Genomic DNA, 20,698 nt, shown 5'->3' with positions numbered 1-20,698 from the left:
TCCTGCCTCCCTTGTGGATTGGTGGAAATTACCCAGAAGATGTCCTTGCTCCCTAAAGGGAGAATTTTCCCAGCACTGAATGGTGATCAATAAAGTATTGGCAGCTAATGGCAAGTGAAAGCTATTGAAATCTGCATCACAGCACAGCTCTCAGTCCAAGGGCTGAAACAAACAGTTTTATTTATTTATTTATTTATTTATTTATTTATTTATTTATTTATATTTTTATACCACCCTTCCCTACGGCTCTGGGCGGTTTACATAAAACATTTTTGAACATTCAAATAGAACACTATCAAAATCAATATAACAGTATAACAATAACAACATATCAACTGGAACAATTAGAACGGCACTTCAACAATAACTTGACAATCCCTCAGTAGGTTCGGTCCCTCAGTCTGGGGGGCACCTGTAGGTGTTATGGCTCAGTCGGCCCGACCAAATGCCTGGTGGAAGAGCTCCTTTTTCCAGCCCTGAGGAATTGTGGAAGTTCCGGCAGAGTCCTGATCTCTTTGGGGAGCTCATTCCACCGGGGGGGGGGGGCAGGACTGAGAAGGCTCTGGCCCTTGTTGAGGCCAGATGTGCCTCTTTAGGGCCAGGGTTCCGTAGCCAGTTGAGGCGGTCTCTCAGATACACTGGGCCCAGACCGCGTATGGCCTTAAAGGTGATTACCAAAACCTTAAGCTTAATCTGGAATTCAACTGGGAGGCAACCAAGTTCTTGGAGTACCGGCTGGATATGAGATCTCCATGATGTCTTAGTGAGAATCTCGGCCGCAGCATTCTGCACCAGTTGTAGTTTCTGGATCAAGGATAAGGGTAGGCCTGCGTAGAGCGAGTTGCAGAAGTCCAGTCTGGAGGTGACCATTGCATGGATCACTGTGGCTAGGTGTTCTGGTTCCAGGTAGGGTGCTAGTAGTTTGTCTTGGCGGAGATGATAAAATGCCAGCCGTGCTACCTTCGTGACCTGGGCTTCCATTGAAAGGAAAGCATCCAGGATCATGCCCAGGTTCCTGGTGGAGTGAGTTGCTAGGAGCTGCACACCGTCCAGGGTGGGCAGGCGCGCTTCCTCCCATGGTCCCATCCTACCCAAACACAGGACCTCTGTTTTTGCAGGACTGAGCTTCAGACGACTCTGCTTGATCCATTTTGTCACTGCTTCCAGGCATCTGGCTAAAGATTCTGGGGGGGGGGGGGGAGTCAGGGCAGTCATCCATCAGGAGGAAGAGCTGGGTGTCATCTGCGTATTGGTGGCAACCCAGCCCAAACCTCCGCACCAGCTGAGCGAGAGGGCGCATGAAGATATTAAATAGGATAGGAGAGAGGACTTCTCCTTGTGGAACTCCACATGTGAGCTGGTGACGGCTAGATACACTCTCTCCTATTGCTACCCTCTGTCCGTGACCCTGGAGGAAGGAGATCAGCCATTTGAGGGCTGTCCCCCACATCCCAGCATCGGCAAGGCGGTGAGCTAGGAGCTCATGATCGACTGTGTCAAACGCTGCCGACAAGTCTAATAGTATCAGCAGCGCTGACCCACCTCGGTCTAATTGGCGGCGGAGGTCATCCGTCAGGGCGACTAGCGCTGTCTCCACCCCATGGCCGGGCCAGAAGGTCTGTTGTTTTTAGGAGCCACGATGGACATGGGTCTAGAGGGCAAGTGGTTGGCCTCGTTGTTGCTAGCATCCCGTCCACTTCATCTAAAGAGAGTCGTCTGAAGTAACTCATTGTTCTCTCCAAAGACGGCCAAGGAGCCTCCAGTTCACTTTCTGTGTCCAAAGTTGGAGGGAGGTCATGGTGGAGAGTCGAGATTTTGTCTGCGAAGTGACTCACAAATGCCTCACAGCTAATGTCCAATTGGCTATTGTTTTGGCGCCCTTCATTGAGGGCGGTGAGAGATCGGACTACCCTAAATAGTTGTGCTGGGCGTGAGTGCGCAGACGCGATGCTAGTCGAGTAAAAGTTGCGTTTCACTGACTTCACCGCCATCTCATAGGCTCTTAACTGCGTTCTATAAGATGCTCTCGATTCTTCGTCGCGAGCCTTCCTCCAAACTCGCTCTAGTTGTTTCAATTCCCGTTTCTTGCACTTGTTGTTGCACTTTAACCAAGAGAGAAAAATTGGAGTTTGCAACAAATGAAGAATATCTCTACAAACAGTCTGTTATACAATATACCCTAAGTCATTATCCCATCACAAAAATACTGACTCTGGACAAAAGCTCTGAACCCTTCCACAGGAAACCTAAATAGGGAACCATATAATAACCTATTTGTTTGCAGCTCTCACATGAGCTTTTGGACTTGCCTCTGCCATTAGTCTCTCACAGCAAAGTAGTACCATAAAATTCATTTATTTAAAATTATCATGCCCCAGCTTATCTTTGCAAACTCAAAGCAACTGACAAAACCCCAAAAGCTGAAAGAAGAAAAGATTGTACACAAGGGGAGTTGGAAGCCAATATCTATAGTAAAAAACTCAGTCTAAAAATAATTTCCCTACACCAAATGCCCTCTGGAACCGAACAGCCTTGCACAGCTTCCTAAAATAGCAAATAAAGGTGCCTGCCACACCCACTCTGGTAGGTCAGATAACCTTGGTAATGTGCTTCTTGAAGGACATTCAGCAGCACTGATGAATTTACTTGCTTTTGAAGCATGGGCTCAAACATATTCACTCACCAGTATATGGCAAAAAGTAAAAATATCAACAAACTCATGGTTTAATTAAGCATAACTGACTTCATTGCCGTTTTCTTCACAAAAAACCCAGATTATCTGATTTTGTACACTTTGGTTGGTTTTTATACAACTGGATAGGATAAATAATGGTTTCCATATATATGAGTTATCAGCTGAGATCTGGGTCCCGATGGAACTGTCAAAAGTTCTGCAGGGGCTCTAAAACAGCACTCTTCCACCAGGCCTATGGTTGAAAACAGAGCTGTTTGAAGTGTTATGACCCTTTCTCTTGGCTCCCCCTATTTATTGTTGCCATCTCCAGTCTAGGCAGAGGGAGCTAGGAGGGTGCGGGGATGGGGTTTTAAACCGTATTTTAGTATTGTATCTTTATTACTGTAATATATTTTATTGTGTATATAATTTTAGTGTTGTGAACTACCCCAAAATCATATAGGGAGGGCCAGTAAATAGCAATATCATATATTCATTTGTGTATAATGGCCCTACCTGTGATCTTTCTTGTCAAGGATATGAAATTTAAGCTACTTCAAGCACAAGCAGACACATATTATAGGGATAGAGTTGGCATCAAGCTAGCAACAATGTTTAACAAAACTGAACTATCACTGCTGAATAACCATAAGAGTATACGCCTTCTTCTTTACCAATATTAGCTAACCAGGATTGCCTCTGTATCCAACTGCTGTGAAGGTTTGATTCAAGGGTATGATTCATAATGTAAATTACAATTCAGTTAAGAAGTATGCATTCCAAAAAGTAGTACAGAACAATTAAAACAAGAATTGGGCTTCATATGAGGCAGCCTGTTCCTACAGCACCTTTACTCTGGTGGTCAGTAATTTCACAATTTATTCAATAAAATATAGTCACACTTCTTTTCACAGTGAAGTGAAATGTTAACTAGCAGAAATAAGTAGTGTGGATAAAAATCAATGAGATTTATATATAATTTAATTAAGCATAACTGACTTCATTGCCACTTCATTGCTAATATAATGATTCAAGCAGGTAGCCATGTTGGTTTGAAGCAGCAGAACAAAGCTTGAGTCCAATGGCACCTTCCAGACCAACAAAGTTTTATTCAAGGTGTAAGCTTCCATGAGCAAGCACACATCCTCAGACTTAAGTATGGACTAGAAATTCCCATTTCATTATGTCTGAGAAAGTGTGCATGCACACAAAAGCTTACACTTTGTATACTTCATTAGCCTTAAAGGTGTCATTGGACTCAAACTTTGTTTTAATAGAATGGTTTTTCAGGGGGAAATCTATATCTATTTAAGATGCATTATAGTCAGAATCGCAGAATCATAGAGTTGGAAGGCACCACCAGGATCATTCAAAATTACCTGCCTACCACAGTAACCCCAATGTCATGCCCAGATCAGCCTCTGCCAAAACCAGAATCCCTGGCCAGTCTGGCTTGGAGGAAATTCACCTCCTGACTGCTAAAGTAGCAATCAGCATTTTCCTGGACATGCAAGAAAAGGCTACAAAAGGCAAACACCGACACAATCCCTTTTATCCATCCACTTGCAATCTGCCTAAATTCTCAGAATCAGCATTTCTGTCAGATGACTGTCTCTGCTTAAAAACGTCCAAAGAGGAGGACCCACCACCTCTTGAGGAAGCCTTTTCCACTGAGGAACTACTCTGTCAGGAACATTTTCTGAATGTTTAGATGAAAATTCTTTTAAAGTTCATCCCATTGGTTCTGGAAAATCTGCCCAAAATAATCAATCAGAAACCTCTGGGAGAACAAAACCTTGTGAATGGATCAATGGAATTCAGGTACCAAAAAAATTAAGCATTGTGTGAATACAGCCTCATGCTATATAATTAAAAACTAGTCCAAAGGTTATTCATAATGACCTATGGATTAGTTTTTAAATATGTAGCATGAGACCATATTCACACAACGCTTACATTTTTGGTACATTAATTCCATTGATCCACTCACAATGTCATGCTCTCCCAGAGAATGCTTTCTGTAGGATTATTTCAGGCAGGTTTCCTATCTAGAAAATATTATCTTCTTGGTTTTGCAGTTCTCAAAACTGTGATTTGTGTCTGCAGAGATAACATGCCTCTCCTTCACAGCAAAAATATAACAAATACATAGAGTTGAGAAAAAGACCTTAATCCTATTGTTCCTCTGCAAATCTATGTATACAGAATCACCCCCTTCCATCTTAAGGGCTTAGATGTTCAAAGAAAGAAGATGATTTGGAATGGAGTAGATCTGCACAAGTAGCTAAGTGTGTGGAGGTATACCAAGCAGTAAAAATGAAAGTGAAACCTTTTTTGGCATAATACTCCACAAGCCTTGGGATCACTATGTGCATAGCCCAGCATTTTCAATCTCTTAATCATGAAGGCACACCCAAACAAATGTTCAGGCTTCAAGGAGCAATGGAAGTTATGTCAGCTGGCCATGCTTCCCTGTCACACCCCTAGAAATGATATCACCCAAATACAACTTATCTGCATTGCTATGGTTGCCAAATTCTAGGTGGGGCCTTATACCTGGGACAGAATTCCTCTTCTCCATTCCACCATTTCCCAATACTTCGAGCAAGAGTTCACACATTACAAAACAGAAAGGTGGTCCCAACCTCTGGTAGTCTGCCACCCCCCCCAAGTCTGCCCCATATCCAGGGCGACCTCCAAGTCTGTTTGGGTGTAAAGTGGGGTGTCTCAATCCAAAGTTAGTAAGAGAGACCCAAAAACAAAAGGCTTTGGGTAGCTGTAACCAAGCAAGGCACTGGATGAGTGGTTCACATTATAACTCCAATAAACACAAACGTTTAAAAAATGAATTAATGTTTATTAAGGTGCACAAGACAAACTATACTAGTCAATGAAAAAATAATAAAAGTATTTAATACTCAATACTCACAAGCAGAAGAATTTTGAAAACAATAATCAATATTCCATAGAGTACAGAAAAAATCCATAAGAAGTCTGACCCACAAAGAATAGTGTCCAGGAATTTCAGACATAGCAACAGCACAGAATGACCAGACAACAAAAATAAGACAAGGGTAAAACCCAGGGTATGACAAAGTCTTAATGCGAAGTAAAGTGTTATGGGTAATCCTCCACGTGAGATCCCACAGAAGGTCCAAACAAAATGGTATATTTTTAATTTAGTTGAAAGCCAATCTACCCCATGGTAACAAGATGACATGTCACTTTTAATACCCTTTCAGAGACCATGGCTAAGGTGACAGCAATCTAACATCATTTGACATGCAATAACAAGAAGGTCAGGATTTCACACCAGCAAGGCCGATGCTAATTGGAAGAAGCTAGAACTCCTTATCTTCAAATGTCCATTCCAGGGACAGGCTAAACTCACAGTGAAGGTGGGTTCCAAGGACAAACTGATGTAACATTAATTTTAAAGGCAAATCAGAAAATAGGCCCATTGAACTAGGCCACAGTCTGAACCAACTTTTCCAGTACCTAAGAATGAACATGGTGGTTTTCTACTACAGGCCTGGAGATCTCAGAGAACTATAAACTTATTCACAGCCAAGATCTTGCATAGTAGAGAAAGAAAGCTATCTAGATAGGAGATTCACACATACACGTTCTGGTATAGCCATTCTATTTATACACTTTTTTCTCTGAAGGAGAAATCCTGTAATGTCAGCAGGCTCTAAGAGACCCAGTTTGGGAATATTTTAATGAAGTTCCACTATCTATAGCTAAGGCAAGCATGTGGGCAAAATGCAAACACTTAAGGTTATACCAGCAAAAATTAGTCTTTATATAGAAAACAATGATTTAAATCTAGCCTTACTGACTACGGATATAAATAGTGATTTAAATCAAATCCACACTGGAAATGAGCCTCAGTGCTATTTGGCAGTTAGAATAGTAGTAGAATAGTAGTACGTATACTGATGGTAGAGAGCCACATTTGCAATTACCAGCACCAACCTGGTGTGGTTGGAGCACCAATTTCTAAGATGGCAATCTGGGTTTGATTCCCCACTCCTCCACATGCAGCCAGCTGAGTGACCTTGGGCTCACCACAGCACTGATAAGGCTGTTCTGACCAAGCAGTAATATCAGGGCTCTCTCGGCCTCACAGGGTGTCTGTTGTGGGGAGAGGAAAGGGAAGGCGATTGTAAACTGCTTTGAGACTCCTTCTGGTAGAGAAAAGCCGCATATAAAAACCAAATCTTCAAAAGAGCCATGCAACTCCTGAATACCTGGTCCCTCCCTACCCAAGCAATAATATATACATAACTGTAACAAATGTTTCTCTACTTCTGCCAAATCTTTGCCAGCCTTTAAGGGCTTGAAACAGAAATATAACACAAAACTGAGCAAGCTTTCAAATTCATAATAAAGAACTTTTTATTAGGCTGGACATTTTAAAAAATGCTTCGCTATGTTAAATGTTGCCTTTGTTTTATCCTAGTTCTACAGGAGTGGATGAGAAACTTTCTTTTTCTTTTCTTGCTTAGGTGTCTATTTGCAGTGAGCTTTGTTTCATGGGCTATGATTGAACAGTGGTGTGCCCCATTCTGCCATCTCCTTCAGGGCAGGGTCAGGCTAAAGCATCCAGGGTAAGTATCTGTCCAGCCACTGCTTGAAGACTGTCACTGAGAGGAGAGCTCGCCAACACCTTAGGGAGTTGATTACACTGCTGAACTACTTTGACTGTGAATTCCCCCCCCCTGATATCTAACCAGTATCGTTCTATACATAGTTTAAACCCATTACTGCAGGTCCTATCTCATGCTGCCAACTTTCCCTACCCTCCTCTAAGTCACCTTTCAAATACTTAAAGACAGTAACCATGTCCTCTCTCAACCTCCTCTTCCCCAGGCTGAACATTCCCAAGTCCCTCAGCCTTTCCTCATAGGTCTTGACACCCAAGCCCTGGCTCATTCTCATTGCTGTCCCCTGAACCCTGTTAACTTTGTCCACTTTCTTTTTGAAGTTAGCCCTTCAGAACTGCACATAGTACTCCAGGTGGGGTACTCCTGACCAACGCAGTATTAAGTGGGACTATGACTTCTTGTGATTTTGATGTGATGTCTCTATTGATACAGCCCAAGACTGCATTTGTCTTCTTTACGACCGCCTCACACTGTCCACTCATATTTAGCTTACAGTCCACAAGTACCCAAGATCTTATTCACTCACGCTGCTACCTAGAAGTGCATCTCCCAACCCGTATGCATTCTCATTTGTGTAACTCAGATGTAGAACTGCACATTTCTTATTGAATTGCATCTTGTTCTTATCTGCCCACTTTTCCAGTGCATTCAGAACTTGTTGAACTCTATCTACTGGGGTGTTATAGTGGTCATCCTCATACCTAAAATCCATACATTTCCATAATCTCCCCCCTCACAGAAAGCTGAGTGGACAAGGAAGAAGAAAGACTACAAAAGCCTACTCAAGATAGACAGCATCAAGAGCTAACTGCCAGCTCAGTGGAAAGAACAATGAAATGGGAAATGAGATGGGTGTATTTATGCACATGCATGCACACACATACTTGCAGCTATCCCAAACAATCAGTCAGGTGGTTAGTCAGCAAACAATAAATTTGGACAGAAAATGGAGAAAAGGCAAGGTTAGAAGCAATGTCTTTACCGCCAGAGAACAACACTCTAAGCACCAGAAGTATCTATGGCAAGTTCTTTTGTGACCTATCCCTCACTCCCAAACTCGCAAGGATTGAACAAGTGCTCCAGTGAAGAGCTCCGTGAGGCACTCGGGAACAGCACAGCGCTAGTATTCACAAGCAACTAGGTTCAATCTCTTAATACAGTCTCCTGACAGAAAATGGGCCCTGTGTACACTGGAGATGCCAGTCAACTGGAGGAGATGCCAGCAGCGCCAGGTAGGTAACTGTCCAGTTCTCTTAATTGCATTTAACTTCGTTCTCTCCTGTTCCTTGGACGACAGTGGCTGGTTATTCATCCCCGGCCTGTCGCATCCCGCTCACAAAATGCCACTGAGCCTCCTTGTCGCTTAAAGGCTGAGCAAGCATGCCTCCCCTACCCAGGCGCGCAAACCCTTTCCTACCGCCCTCTTGGCCCGAGCAAAGCCCTTCCCGCTCGGGGCTCGTTTTCCATTCCCCTCTAGCCCAAGGCGCTCGGGAATCGAAAGCGGAGCTCGTGCTGTCCCCGCGCGTGCGCTTCACTTCTCCGCAGCCCTCGCTCCCTTCCCCACGCCAAACAACCACGACCAATCAGAGAGGAAGAAAAATGATAAGGCCTCAAGCCCTGTGACGTCAACACCTCAGCTCCACTCCTCCCCCTTTTTTTGGTCCCTACGGAGACTCGCGCGAACCCAGAGAAGCCCAGCCTCCTTGCGTCACCTGCCCTCTTTCGGCTCCCCCCCGCCCCTTGGCCGTCGGATGCGGGCCAATTGACGAACACGCCGATGCCTCCGCCCACTGACCTCACCGCCCGGCCCACCCGCTCCTCTCGGGGGGAGCGGCGCCCAATGAAGAGCGGGGACGGAGACGGCCCTCCGTGACGTCATGGCCCCGCCTCTCGGCCGCCCCTCGGGCGCTTGGCAGCGGGCAAACGAGGATAGAAGAGCGAGTGAGGGAGAAGGCTGAGCCACTGGCGGCGGCGGCGGCTGTTGCAGCGCGTCCCTCTCTCCGCCTCTTCCCGACGGTCGCTGCTCGTGCCCCTGCCCCCGGGAGCCATGGAAAGCGCGGCGGCCGGAGCGGAGTTCAACATTCTCCTGGCCACCGACTCCTACAAGGTTGGCGGGTAAAGCCTGAAGGGTGGCGGGAGGGCGTCCCGACCCTCCCCGGAGGGCTCTGGCCTTGGCACGCATCTGATGCTGCCGGGTGGCTTCTTCGCCCTCGCCGGTCGGGTCTCCTCTGCCCCCCACCCCCTGCTCGCCACCATGCTCCTCTTCCCCCCTCCCCACCCGTTCGGGCGCCGGGGGCTACGTGTGTGGCGGCTCGCAGGCCATGCCTGCACGAAGGAACCTGCCGGGGGGGGGGGAGGGAGAGGATGGTAGGCCCGCTTGCCCTTGGTCGCCCGCGCACCTGAGGAGAGCAGCGGCTCATTCTCACCTGCTTTTTGGCATCGCGTTTTTTGTTTTAAATGGGGCGAGGGTGTCGAAAAGACGCTCCACGGTCTTTGTGTCGTCTCCGCTGGAAGACTCGCCGCAGTTTTCCTTAGGAGCAAGTTCCTTGAGCTATTGGGAGAAGGGATCGCTTCCAAGTTAAATTTTGCTGTGAACCCTCGCTCCTGTTCGAAAAGAAAGGTAACTGGGACAGGGGCTGATGGGAATTTGCTCCCCCGCCCGCCATGATTAGGGGTGTGTGTGGTGGAGAAGGCTAAGGGGAGGAAAGTGAAACCCTTAACTTGTTCAGAGTCTGTTCGCCCCTCCCCACCCCCCTCTCGGTTGTCTCTTCACAGTCAGCTTGGCAGTTTACAAGAGACATTAAGGTTCTGATGTGCTTCCAGAGGTCAGCAAGGGGCCTTATGATCCCTAGTGGATGCCCTCGTGCTGTGTAGTTTCCAGTAATCAGAAACACGAGGGAGAAACTGAATATAGAAAGTGAAACCTGTGACAAGGAGGCGCTGGCTTGACACTACAGTCCTTATTTACTTTATGTGCTATTGTACCACTTTCTCTTCTGATTTTCAGTGAGTGAAGGAGTTTTCATCATCTAAGAAATGATGTTCCATTCAGCAAGGAGGGTAATTAGCAGTTAACAGGTTGTGGAAAGGGGGAATGTCAGTTTTAAGGAAGGATTCAAGTGGGTAGCCGCATTGGTCTGAAGTAGCACAAAATCAGTCCAATAGCACCTTCTAAAACTTCCTTAGCCTCAAATCAAACTAGAATTCTAATCAGTAAAGATTGCATTGTTCCCAAAATAGGCAAACATGGTTTTGGCTCTTGGTCAATATGTTAGATTCTGTTTTCTGCCCCTTAGAGAGCTGTGCTACACTTGAAAATGTACATTTCCTTCCCTGTGACAGGAAGTGCACCCTTCAATGACCCCAGTGCAGGCTACAATGGTCTTCTTCTCAACTATCCTCATAAATGCCCTGTAAGGTAGGTTAGGCTGAGAGATAATGCTGGCTCCAGGATCAACCAGCACATTCATAGCAAGCAGAGATTTGGTCCTAGTGGAACACTAACCATTAGTCCACAGTGGCCAAGAAACATTATTTCTTAGTTTTCTGTTGAACTTCCAGCAGACTTGGACATTTCTAAAAACATTGTTGGTTACACTGGGAAGGATTAAAGAAATTAAATATGGTATGAGTAATGTTAAATTGGAGATAAAACTCTAGTGATTTTTTTTTTTACTTGCAAAGGTATTGGGGCTCTTACTGTCTTCTAGTGTGTAATTCATTAAAACCATAATTCAGTGTTTAAATTGCATAATTACAATAACTTGCTGTAGTGGTCTCCATAGTTTAATTCCATTACTTAATGGTTGGTGTTCAAAAGCTTGGAATTTTAAATGAAAGTAAATTTGAGGGTGGAGAAACAGAAAACATTTCTGATGCCAACAAGATCAAACTTTAAAATCAGTTGTACTACTCCTCTGGGTACTGATTACGAAAGCATTTAAGTATGTAGCTCCACTGCTTGCAAAAGGAATGCACAGGGGGAATCTGTGCTTGAGGGAAGCTACATCTAAAGTACTGTACGGTTTTATGGGTAATGAAACTTAGGCTTGTACTTTGCCACTGAAGCAAAAGCTCAAGTTGTGTTCCTTGTTAAACTTGTTTCAATAGTTTCCCTGTTGTAACAATAGGCCCTACAAGTATTCAGCTAAGCTTTTTAGGTCCAGTCCAGCCAGAGGCAAGAATTTCTGTGTCCTATTTTCAATAGCAAATTATTTTGTTTTTCATTATGTTTTATTAATATTGTAAGCTGCATATATGTATATATTTTGAGAACCTTCGGTAAAGTAAGGTAGGGAACCAAACTGTCTTTACCCAAAATAGTTTGTCATCTATCTAATCCTCTATTAATCATTAAAAAGTGAGAGCTTATGTGATGTCGTATCCAAAGGATAGTTTAGGATGTCAGTGCTTCCCTACTAAGGTTAGTGAGTGATACACTCCAAGCCACTGTCTCTCTGCCTATCTTCTGTCTCTGGTGGCTGTTGAAAGGTTCAACCTCTGCTTTGAAGGCGTGTCACCCTAAGGCAAAATCACCCTAACAATTGCATTGGGGTATGTCTAAATTTGACATTGGTTTCTTAAATGCTTGAGCAATGACAGATATGACGAGAATAAAGTTGAGCTAAGGAATTCATCTCACTGTTACTCAACACATTTCCTAACTGCTTTTGTGAATAGCATAAATATGAAACCTGTTGATGATTTAGCTGCCAGTTGCTCTAATAAAGTTAATGTTTAGTTTTTAAATAACAGTTTTAAATAGATAATCCTAGTTGGAACTCATTCACATCAGCATATTTTCTCATGTGAAGAGATTATTGTGAATGGAAAATAAAAAGTGCTCAGCATTTTGGTGTCTCTGTGTTCCTGCAATGTGTTCCTGCATTTTCTCCTGCAGGTGCACTAATCAAAATGCATCTCCCAGAAAATTAATTTCTAGGGGGCTAAATTTAGCATGCACATGTTTGCCCTCTAAGAACTTAAAAGATATCTTTATTGTTTAGATCAGTGGTTCCCAACCTTTTTATCACCGGGGACCACTCAACACCTTTTACTGAGGCCCGGTTGGGGGGGTAGTCTGCTTCTCTATTCTCAACCACTGCCCTAACGCTCTCTGATCGCTATGGTAATGTTTAAACATCCCTTCAAAATAAGATACAGACACGCCACAACAATGAGCATAAGGAACATTTTATTTTCATGGAAATTTAAACTCATGACAATGACAAATCAATGGGAACCCTGAGCTTGTTTCTCTGCAATGAGATAGTCCCATCTGGGAGTGATGGGAGACAATGACATCCGAAGTGTAAAGGGCTGGGGGGGGGAGAAGGTGTCCTTCGGGGCCCACCTCCAATTAGTCGAAGGACCACATGTGGTGCGCGGCCCACAGGTTGGGGATCGCTAGTTTAGATCACTAGCAAGCAGGGATAACAACTGTCATCATTAAGCATAAAAGGTAGGCCCATTCCTCATGGTGCTTATGGTCTAAATTTTAAATCTTGGAGAAGCAACTGCTAGAGAAACATGGTAATGAGGGAGATTATATGATTCAGCACTTGTCTTGCTTTAATCAAGAAGCACCTCTGAAGACTGAAGTCATGTTACACAGGTGCTCTAGATTTATAGAAAGACGTCTGGATGAATAATATGGATTGTGCCCATAAATACAGTTTGCTATGGTCACATGGAGTGCTATACAGGCAAAACTACAGTACCCCAAACCAGGGTTCCCTAATATGGTATTCATGGGCACAATGATGCTCACCAGTACTTCCTCTGGTGCCTGCTGAGCTTTTCAGAATGTGTGCGGGATTGTTGTAAGGCAGTGCTGCCCTTCTGTAAATGAAAGTTTTTCATGGTATGAGCAGGACAGGTTAAGTACCTGGGCATTTCTTAGTGTGTGGTTGCATTTCCCCTTCAGGATTTCCTTCTTCCCAGGAGGTTTGAGGAGCGAACTATTCCATTTACTTCACCTTCTTAGGATATTATTTTGTGTTTGGCTTCTCCTCCTGTAGCCCTTTTGGGGTGGCACTTGCTACCCTTTCTCAAAATTCTAGCAGCACCCATACGCTTAAAAGGGTTGGAGTCCCCTGCCCTAAACAATCTATCTCTGATTCACACAAAGCCCATAATATAAAACTGCCTCAGATTATTCATTTCAGGCAACCAAAACATCCTGTTCATAATGTGTTATATAAGAAACATCCCAAATTGTTGGGAAACAAACTTTAATACTGTTCTAGATATGATATCAATGTATGGAGTACTAGTGGGACAACTCAAACAACTATAAAACAAAATTAGTGCAAAGACAAAGAGCTTTCTGTGTACTGGACAAGGGCTACTTTTTGTTTCCCAACGGAGAGATGGGAAAAGGTGGCCTCTAGAGTCAGATCATATTGACTAAAAGGACCTCTTGTGTTGGTTGTAATGGGCAGTAGGCTGCAGCTATAAAAAGATTAACACCAGCATTATGTAAGTTAATAGCCAATGTGATTCATTCAAAATAATATATTTCATTCACGAGGGAAGAAGAGAAGGTGCTGCTGGAACTGACATGTATGCAAGCACACCTGAAGAGCCAGGCAGAGATGGAAGAAGGGAGAATGGAAGCTATTGAGGCAGTGTTAAGGATGGGACAGAGAGTTGGAGTTTCCCCTTCCTCCACTTTAGCTAGAGGAAGAAGCGGGATTAGGGTCCATCGCAGTCCCCCACCACATCTACCAAGCAGCTGGAGTTAAGCGGCTGAGCAGAGAGTGGCTGGCAGCATTTACTAGGCAAGTGGTAGTTCTGGAGGAATGGACAGGTGGCTACCCCAGTGACAAAAATGATGGGGTATCCTCCCAGCAAGTTTTGCGGGTACTCATAAAGTCAAGGTGACATTTCCAGTTTTCAGATAAGTCGCTACATTTTGTATTAATTGCAGCTTCTAAATACTTTTTAACAGTATCCCTGCACATCATAGAACACTACAGCAGTCATGCCAGCAGGTTACAAAAGCACAGATAATGTTTACCAAGGATAGATGGGCAAAAATGTCTTGTTCAAAGTGACACTGCAACCTTAGTTGAAGAATGTTAACTGTAGTGACATGTTACTAATTTTACTGGCATGAGGGAAAGCACTCTATTGTATTGCAAAAGAAAGAAATAGAAATTAGTTCCCCAGTTTAAATAAAATTAAAAATAATTAACTCTTAATGAAAAATTAACTAGCATGTGTGCATCATGTTTAGGCTTAGCCTATTATTAATGATCTGGCAGCATGTGTCCAATAAATGGGAACAGAAGAAACTTTTAAACATTTTCCCATTGAATCAATTTTGTCATGCTTATCAGTCCTTAACAGCTAGATCCTTCAATTGAAGGATTATTTAGTAGACAAAAGTGGCTACAGATTTTCACAGTTGTGACTTTTATGAAGTTGCTTTTATGTGGTAGAGTACCATGTGAGCTTTCCTTGACTTTAAATATTCTGTTTTTTTTCATAGCCCTGAGGTGCTACATGTTGCACTGTATAGTTCATTTAAGGTAGTTACTCCAAGCACGTTGCATTCAGGAATATAATGGGTGCTAGATTGGGGGGGGGGTGTGTGTGTGAAAGAACTCTGCGGACGGCCTCTCCCTCCACCCAGGACCTGGAAAGGCTGCAGGCAGCTGTTAGGGAACTCGCCAACAGGGACAGCTCTCACCTAGCAGTGATCTGCAGTCTCCGAACCTTAGAAGGAAGTGGAAGGAGGAGGGGGTGGTCAGGGGTGGGGGATGGAATGCGACTGGCTGGCTGCTGGACAGATGGGCAAGCCAGTTGGAGGAGAAGGCACTCGGGTGGGACAGCCACCCTGAGTAGGTGTTAAGCGCTGAGTGGCACTTAAGCCATGAGACCATTGTACATGATGAACACCATAATTTAATGTGTCCATCCAATTAATCAGTTTCTATCTTGCCTTTGGCAGTGAGCACAAAAGGACTTAGAAAGACAAAATATACCAGTACAGTCTTTAGAATGCTTTGTTTATCTAACTTTGTACATTCCCTACACTTCTCCCCCCCCCCCCCATCAAACATTCCCTTGCAGTGTTGGAAAACCAAACACAATAGCATTAGAGAGTAAAACTGACCAAACTAATTTATTGCTCAAGATGAGAGAAATGCAAAAATAGGTATATATAAACAATGTAAGTGGTGGAAAAGAAATCTGACTTTTAAAAGTATTTTAATCTACAGCTTTAGTGTTCCAGGTAAGAGGAAAAGTGAATGTTTTTGTCTTGAAAGTGTCAGAAGTACTATTTTTAAGATAAGCTGTGAAACCTTTCCCTTGATACCTCTATAAAATTGATGCTCTATGTGTAAAATTAGCCCATTTTGTATCGTTTCCTGTAAATATAATAGGTAATATGCCAGGAGAAAGATACCTGTTCAAATCATTAATAGAAACTTGTTTTATCAAAGTTACTAGTTTCAAAGCCCATTTATAAAAATCACTGGCAGGAGAGGCTTGGCCATGGGCAGCGGCGCGACAGTGCGGCATGAGAAGTCCGGGGCAGGCTGCAGAGGCGGCGGGACAGTGGGTGGGTGGGTGGAGTGTGGTCCCCGCGGGAGCAGGCCACCTCGTTTAGGAGGGTGTCCAGAAAGGTGTGACCCAGCTCGGCTTCGCGTCCGGGGTGGGGCAATATGGAAGTCGGAAGACGCGAGGAGGGGAATGGCATGGGAGGGGGAAGACGGGAGGAGGGGAATGGCATGGGAGGGGAAAGACGCATGGGGGGGCGGGGCGATGCCGGGACGCCGGGAAGAGGAACCAGGCATGCGCGGGAGTCCGCTCATGCCTGGTTCATTCTAGGGGCGGGGCAGTGGCCGTGCAGGCTGCGAGCCTTGCCGCAGCGCTATAGGAGGCTCAGGGAAGGGCCGGCAATGGTGAGGTGGGAAGAAAGGTAAGGAAGGGGGGAATGGCGTTCGGCCGGGGAAAGGCACGGTCAGCATGGGGGTGGGAATGGCAGGAACGGGGGCGAGTCGAGAGTGGGCCGGTGGGCGTCAATGCATGTTGGCGGCGTGGGAAGAGGTCTGGGAAGCAGGGGGGTAGTAAATGGTGTTTGGTTGTGCGTGGGTTGTGTGTGACGGGGCAGCAGCGTGGGAAGGGGTCTGGGGGGGCGAGGGGGTATGTAGGGGTGGGTGGGAGTGTGTGTGTGGATGGCTGTGTGTTGTGTGTGAAGCGGCAGTGGGGTGGGGAGGGGGCTAGGGGGCTTGTTAGCGTCGCGTGGGTGCGTGTGCATGTGTGTAGTTGGGAGTTGGCGGCGGGGTGGAAAGGAGGGGTAGGGCGCGGCGGGTGTAAGCGTTGTTGGGGGCTTCGCGGCTCCTGATTCGCCCCTCCGAGTTTTTATCACGGACAGGGGCAGCCCTAAATCCTCCCCATTAGCCCTTAGGGCTTTATTTTATCTGCTCCGCAGGAGCGGTTAAAGATATCAAAGTATCAACTAAAAATGTTGGTTTTCTTAAACTTATGCTTGGCAACAATCCCACATTCGTGTATGTTTCTTATAAAACAAAGTATAGAGTTAAGGGGGATTTGGCTTCAATCAATCAATAAAAATAAATAAAATTACCATATTTGGGGGCAAACTGTATTGCATTTATCATCTTTGTTCTATTGTTGGTATGTTGCTTTTTTCTGTAACCTAGCAATTTAATATTGTGTGGAAGAATATGGGCACCAACAAGTCTTAAAAGGACCTCAATCAGTGAGAAGGGAAAGTTATTTCAGTATACCTGCATGTGGCAATGATAGCCCTGGTAAAAAACATTCCCACCAAAATAATAAATTGCAAGCAGAGTTTGCATTACTCATTGTGCACCTGCAATAAGTTCAACAAAAATTGCAGCTCCTGAAACAATAGCTTAATCCCCACAGGAACACTGTTCTGCTGCTGCTGTTATATGATTTGACAGTGGAAATTGGGAGTGAGAATTGACCAAATCTACTTTTCAGTTTGTTCAGAATCCTGGTCAGTTTCACTTTGCTGTTGTAGAAATGTAAAACCTGTGAGAAAAGAAGCTGATAAGGCAATAATGCAGAAGTCTGTTGCTTGAACAGCTGGAAACTAGAGGGAAGGGTGCTTTGGTTAGATTTGTGTGTCCTCAGAGCTGCCAGCAGAAGGAGTAGAGTAATAAACTGCTTCTTGTTCCAAAGCCAGGAAAGGTTAGGGCTACTTTGAGCTTGCCGGATTGTTAGAGGATGAAAGACAGAATAGACCCTTGAAAGATATGGCACAAGTCTAGTCTGTTGTGGATTATTTCCTTGCTCATGGTAAAATGTTTTAAATTCTTACTGAGGTTTGTCTTAATGTAGGTGACACATTATAAGCAATATCCACCCAATACAAGCAAAGTTTATTCCTACTTTGAGTGTCGTGAAAAGAAGACGGAGAATTCCAAATTAAAGAAGATGAAATATGAGGAAACTGTTTTTTACGGGTTGCAGTACATTCTTCATAAGTACTTAAAAGGTATTTCATCCTAGAATTTTAACCACTGTTTTGAATATAAATCACCACGATTCCTCCACTCAAACAGTAGAAACAACTTTAAAAATAAATTACTTGAATCTCTGAATTAACACTGAAATGTAAAATTTGCAGATTGAAAAACTGTTGGGAAGGAATAAGCTGCTTTAAAAATTAGGGCAGTTATACTGTTTTCTCTGGTCTTCAGTTAAGGCTTGAAGGAGTTTTATGTTCATCACTAACAATGTATAGCAAAGTTCTTTTGTGACAGTTTAAATATGAATGTCAAAAACATGAGGTTTTCTATTTGATTAGAAAAAAACTCCCAAATATAATTAAAACATTATGCTCAAACAAATTCTGAGTTTATGAGATTATGTAGAAATTATTTTATAGAAATAATACTTAAAAACAGTGGTCCCCAACCTTTTTGAGGCTGGGGACCGGCGGCAGCAGGGAGGGCAATTGCCCAGCCACGCATGCACCATACGTGGCCGAAATCGCACATGTTTGGCACTTTCACACATGCACGAATTCGGCCACGCAATGCGCGTGCACGGCCCTACTTCCCTCTCCCCCCCTCCTGCAGTAAGAAGCTTCCCGGGCCGCAAGTTTCCAGCCTGGGAAGTTATTTATTGCGCGGGGGGGGGGAGCAGGGAGAGGGAGCCCGGTGGTTGGGGACCACTGCTTTAAAATGTAAAGAACAATATAACATGTACTTCTCTTTGTTTGAATTTAAAGGAGGGGGGGAGTATAAAACTGCCACATTGGATTGGAGCCAGACTAAATTGCTATTTTTACTGGTTCTTTCTTGTTGTGCACCCCTTCTGACATTCATTGAGGTTCCTTGTTCTCCAGCAACAGTACTTTATGGAGGTCAGTGGGCTGCCAGGGGATGAGGGAGGCAGGAAAGTTCATAGGATAGTGCTGTAATGTTATCATACACACACACACAAACTGAGCATATGTCACGGATGTAATTGTCCACTCACCTATTTTAACAGGATATAACTCTGGGACATCTCAGTTTCACCAATTTGGTATGGCACCACTTGAACTGTATCAGATTAGATATTAAACTATCCTTTACACAATGTACATATATATATTTAATAAAAGGGAGCAAACCACTGCAATTAATTTGCAAAATGCATAATTATAAATCTGAGCTATGTTTAATTAAGAAAGTTGGTCCAAATAATGATATTCTGTATAACCATGCAATTATGAGAGAAAGCTACTAGAGCACTTTTTCCTATGAACTAAAATGACAATTACAAGAGTAAAAACTACATTTGGTATTTCATAATATATAGTATGCTTTCTGTGTGTAACTGCCATGTGATAAATAATATGGATATATTATGAGTAACTTCCTCATTGAATCTTAAAGGTGGTTTATCTATCAATGGATAGTGTTTAAACATATTGGCTAGGTTAAGGTATCTCCTGTGCAAGCACAGAGTCATGTCTGACCCTTGGGGTGACGCCCTTTAGCGTTTTCATGGCAGACTCAATACGGGGTGGTTTGCCAGTGCCTTCTCCAGTCATTACCGTTTACCCCCAGCAAGCTGGGTACTCATTTTACCGACCTCGGAAGGATGGAAGGCTGAGTCAACCTTGAGCCGGCTGCTGGGATTGAACTCCCAACCTCATGGGCAAAGCTTTCAGACTGCATGTCTGCTGCCTTACCACAAGAGCCTCATATATTGGCTATACCCTTAACTAATTCTGTGATTCTGCAACCAAATTGTCAATTGGGAATAAGTTCAATTTAAACCATAGGGGCCCTGTTCCAATTTATGAACCTGTAGGGTCAGGATACAGGCAGGCCAATGCTATAATGTTTACATGGAAGTTCTACTACGTGGAATATACTCCGAAGGAAGCCTCCATAGAATTGTAATGCAAGGTGATTATTGTACCAAACAGAATCTCTGTTTTATGGCCAAGAAATCAAAATCTTGGCATGACTTAGTTTCCAGACACACCTGTAAAGCAACATATGATTCTATATGGAAAGACCAACTTTCCATAGGCATGATCATATTCCAATGCTTAGTTTATTGGTCATAACATTTAGACTGTTCTTTATCGCAGGCAAAGTGGTTACCAAAGAAAAAATTCAGGAAGCCAAAGAAGTATACAAGGAACACTTTCAAGATGACGTCTTCAATGAAAAGGGGTGGAATTACATTCTTGAGGTAAAAAGAAATTTAGTTTAGGAGAATGCTGCTTTGTTTTTCTGAATCCCTGTTGTATGTATGATTAATCAAATGAAAGTTAATTCTATTTAACCTCAGGGACTACAATTGGCAGATGCTTGTCTTCTCCAGTTCAGTCTTATAGTCCAGCATTTGTCATTTTCTTTTTTAGACATTTCAGAGTAAAGCAGTGTTCATCTTTTTTTGCATATGAAGTAGGACTTTCTGTGCAATAGGGATTTGTTGCTGGTACTGCATAGTAAAATGCATGGGAATACAGCTGGGGGGGCCATTAGCATTTTATGATAATGTCTCTGAAAGAGCTTTACAGCTTTCATTTCATAAGTGTTATAAAGGTAAAGGTATCCCCTGTGCAAGCACCGAGTCATGTCTGACCCTTGGGGTGACGCCCTCTAGCGTTTTCATGGCAGACTCAATACGGGGTGGGTTAATTACATATAGTAGTGATGGTATAGAAAACACGTCTCAAAACATCTTATTCCTTAAAACCTGGTTGAGTTGAACATCCTAAACAAATCATGTTATGTGCTGAGGAATCAAGGATCTACCTCTGTTCTAGTCAACTGTCCATGCTTTCCGAAACAAGCTTTCTTTCCAGTTTGCAAGCACTGCTGTTAATTGCCTGACAAAG

General features: G+C 43.8%; 1 protein-coding gene and 1 long non-coding RNA gene across 2 annotated transcripts in view; one reads left to right on the top strand and one right to left on the bottom strand.

Moving 5' to 3' along the window:
• The window catches only part of LOC143837823 (uncharacterized), a 41,935-nt gene extending 33,025 nt beyond the window's left edge, over window positions 1-8,910 (bottom strand). Inside the window, exon 1 of the long non-coding RNA XR_013231103.1 lies at window positions 8,762-8,910. This is a non-coding gene — a long non-coding RNA (uncharacterized LOC143837823). The remainder of the gene's footprint in view (window positions 1-8,761) is intronic.
• Window positions 8,911-9,239: 329 nt separating this feature from the next.
• Window positions 9,240-20,698, top strand: part of NAMPT (nicotinamide phosphoribosyltransferase) — a 30,464-nt gene continuing 19,005 nt past the window's right edge. Inside the window, exons 1-3 of the mRNA XM_077338161.1 lie at window positions 9,240-9,451; window positions 17,689-17,845; window positions 19,943-20,046. Of these exons, the coding sequence (XP_077194276.1) occupies window positions 9,392-9,451; window positions 17,689-17,845; window positions 19,943-20,046 (321 nt within the window). The 5' untranslated portion in view covers window positions 9,240-9,391. The remainder of the gene's footprint in view (window positions 9,452-17,688; window positions 17,846-19,942; window positions 20,047-20,698) is intronic.

This window comes from Paroedura picta, chromosome 5 (assembly GCF_049243985.1).
Source record: "Paroedura picta isolate Pp20150507F chromosome 5, Ppicta_v3.0, whole genome shotgun sequence".
NCBI lineage: Eukaryota > Metazoa > Chordata > Lepidosauria > Squamata > Gekkonidae > Paroedura > Paroedura picta.
This window is presented reverse-complemented; position numbering and strand designations above follow the sequence as displayed.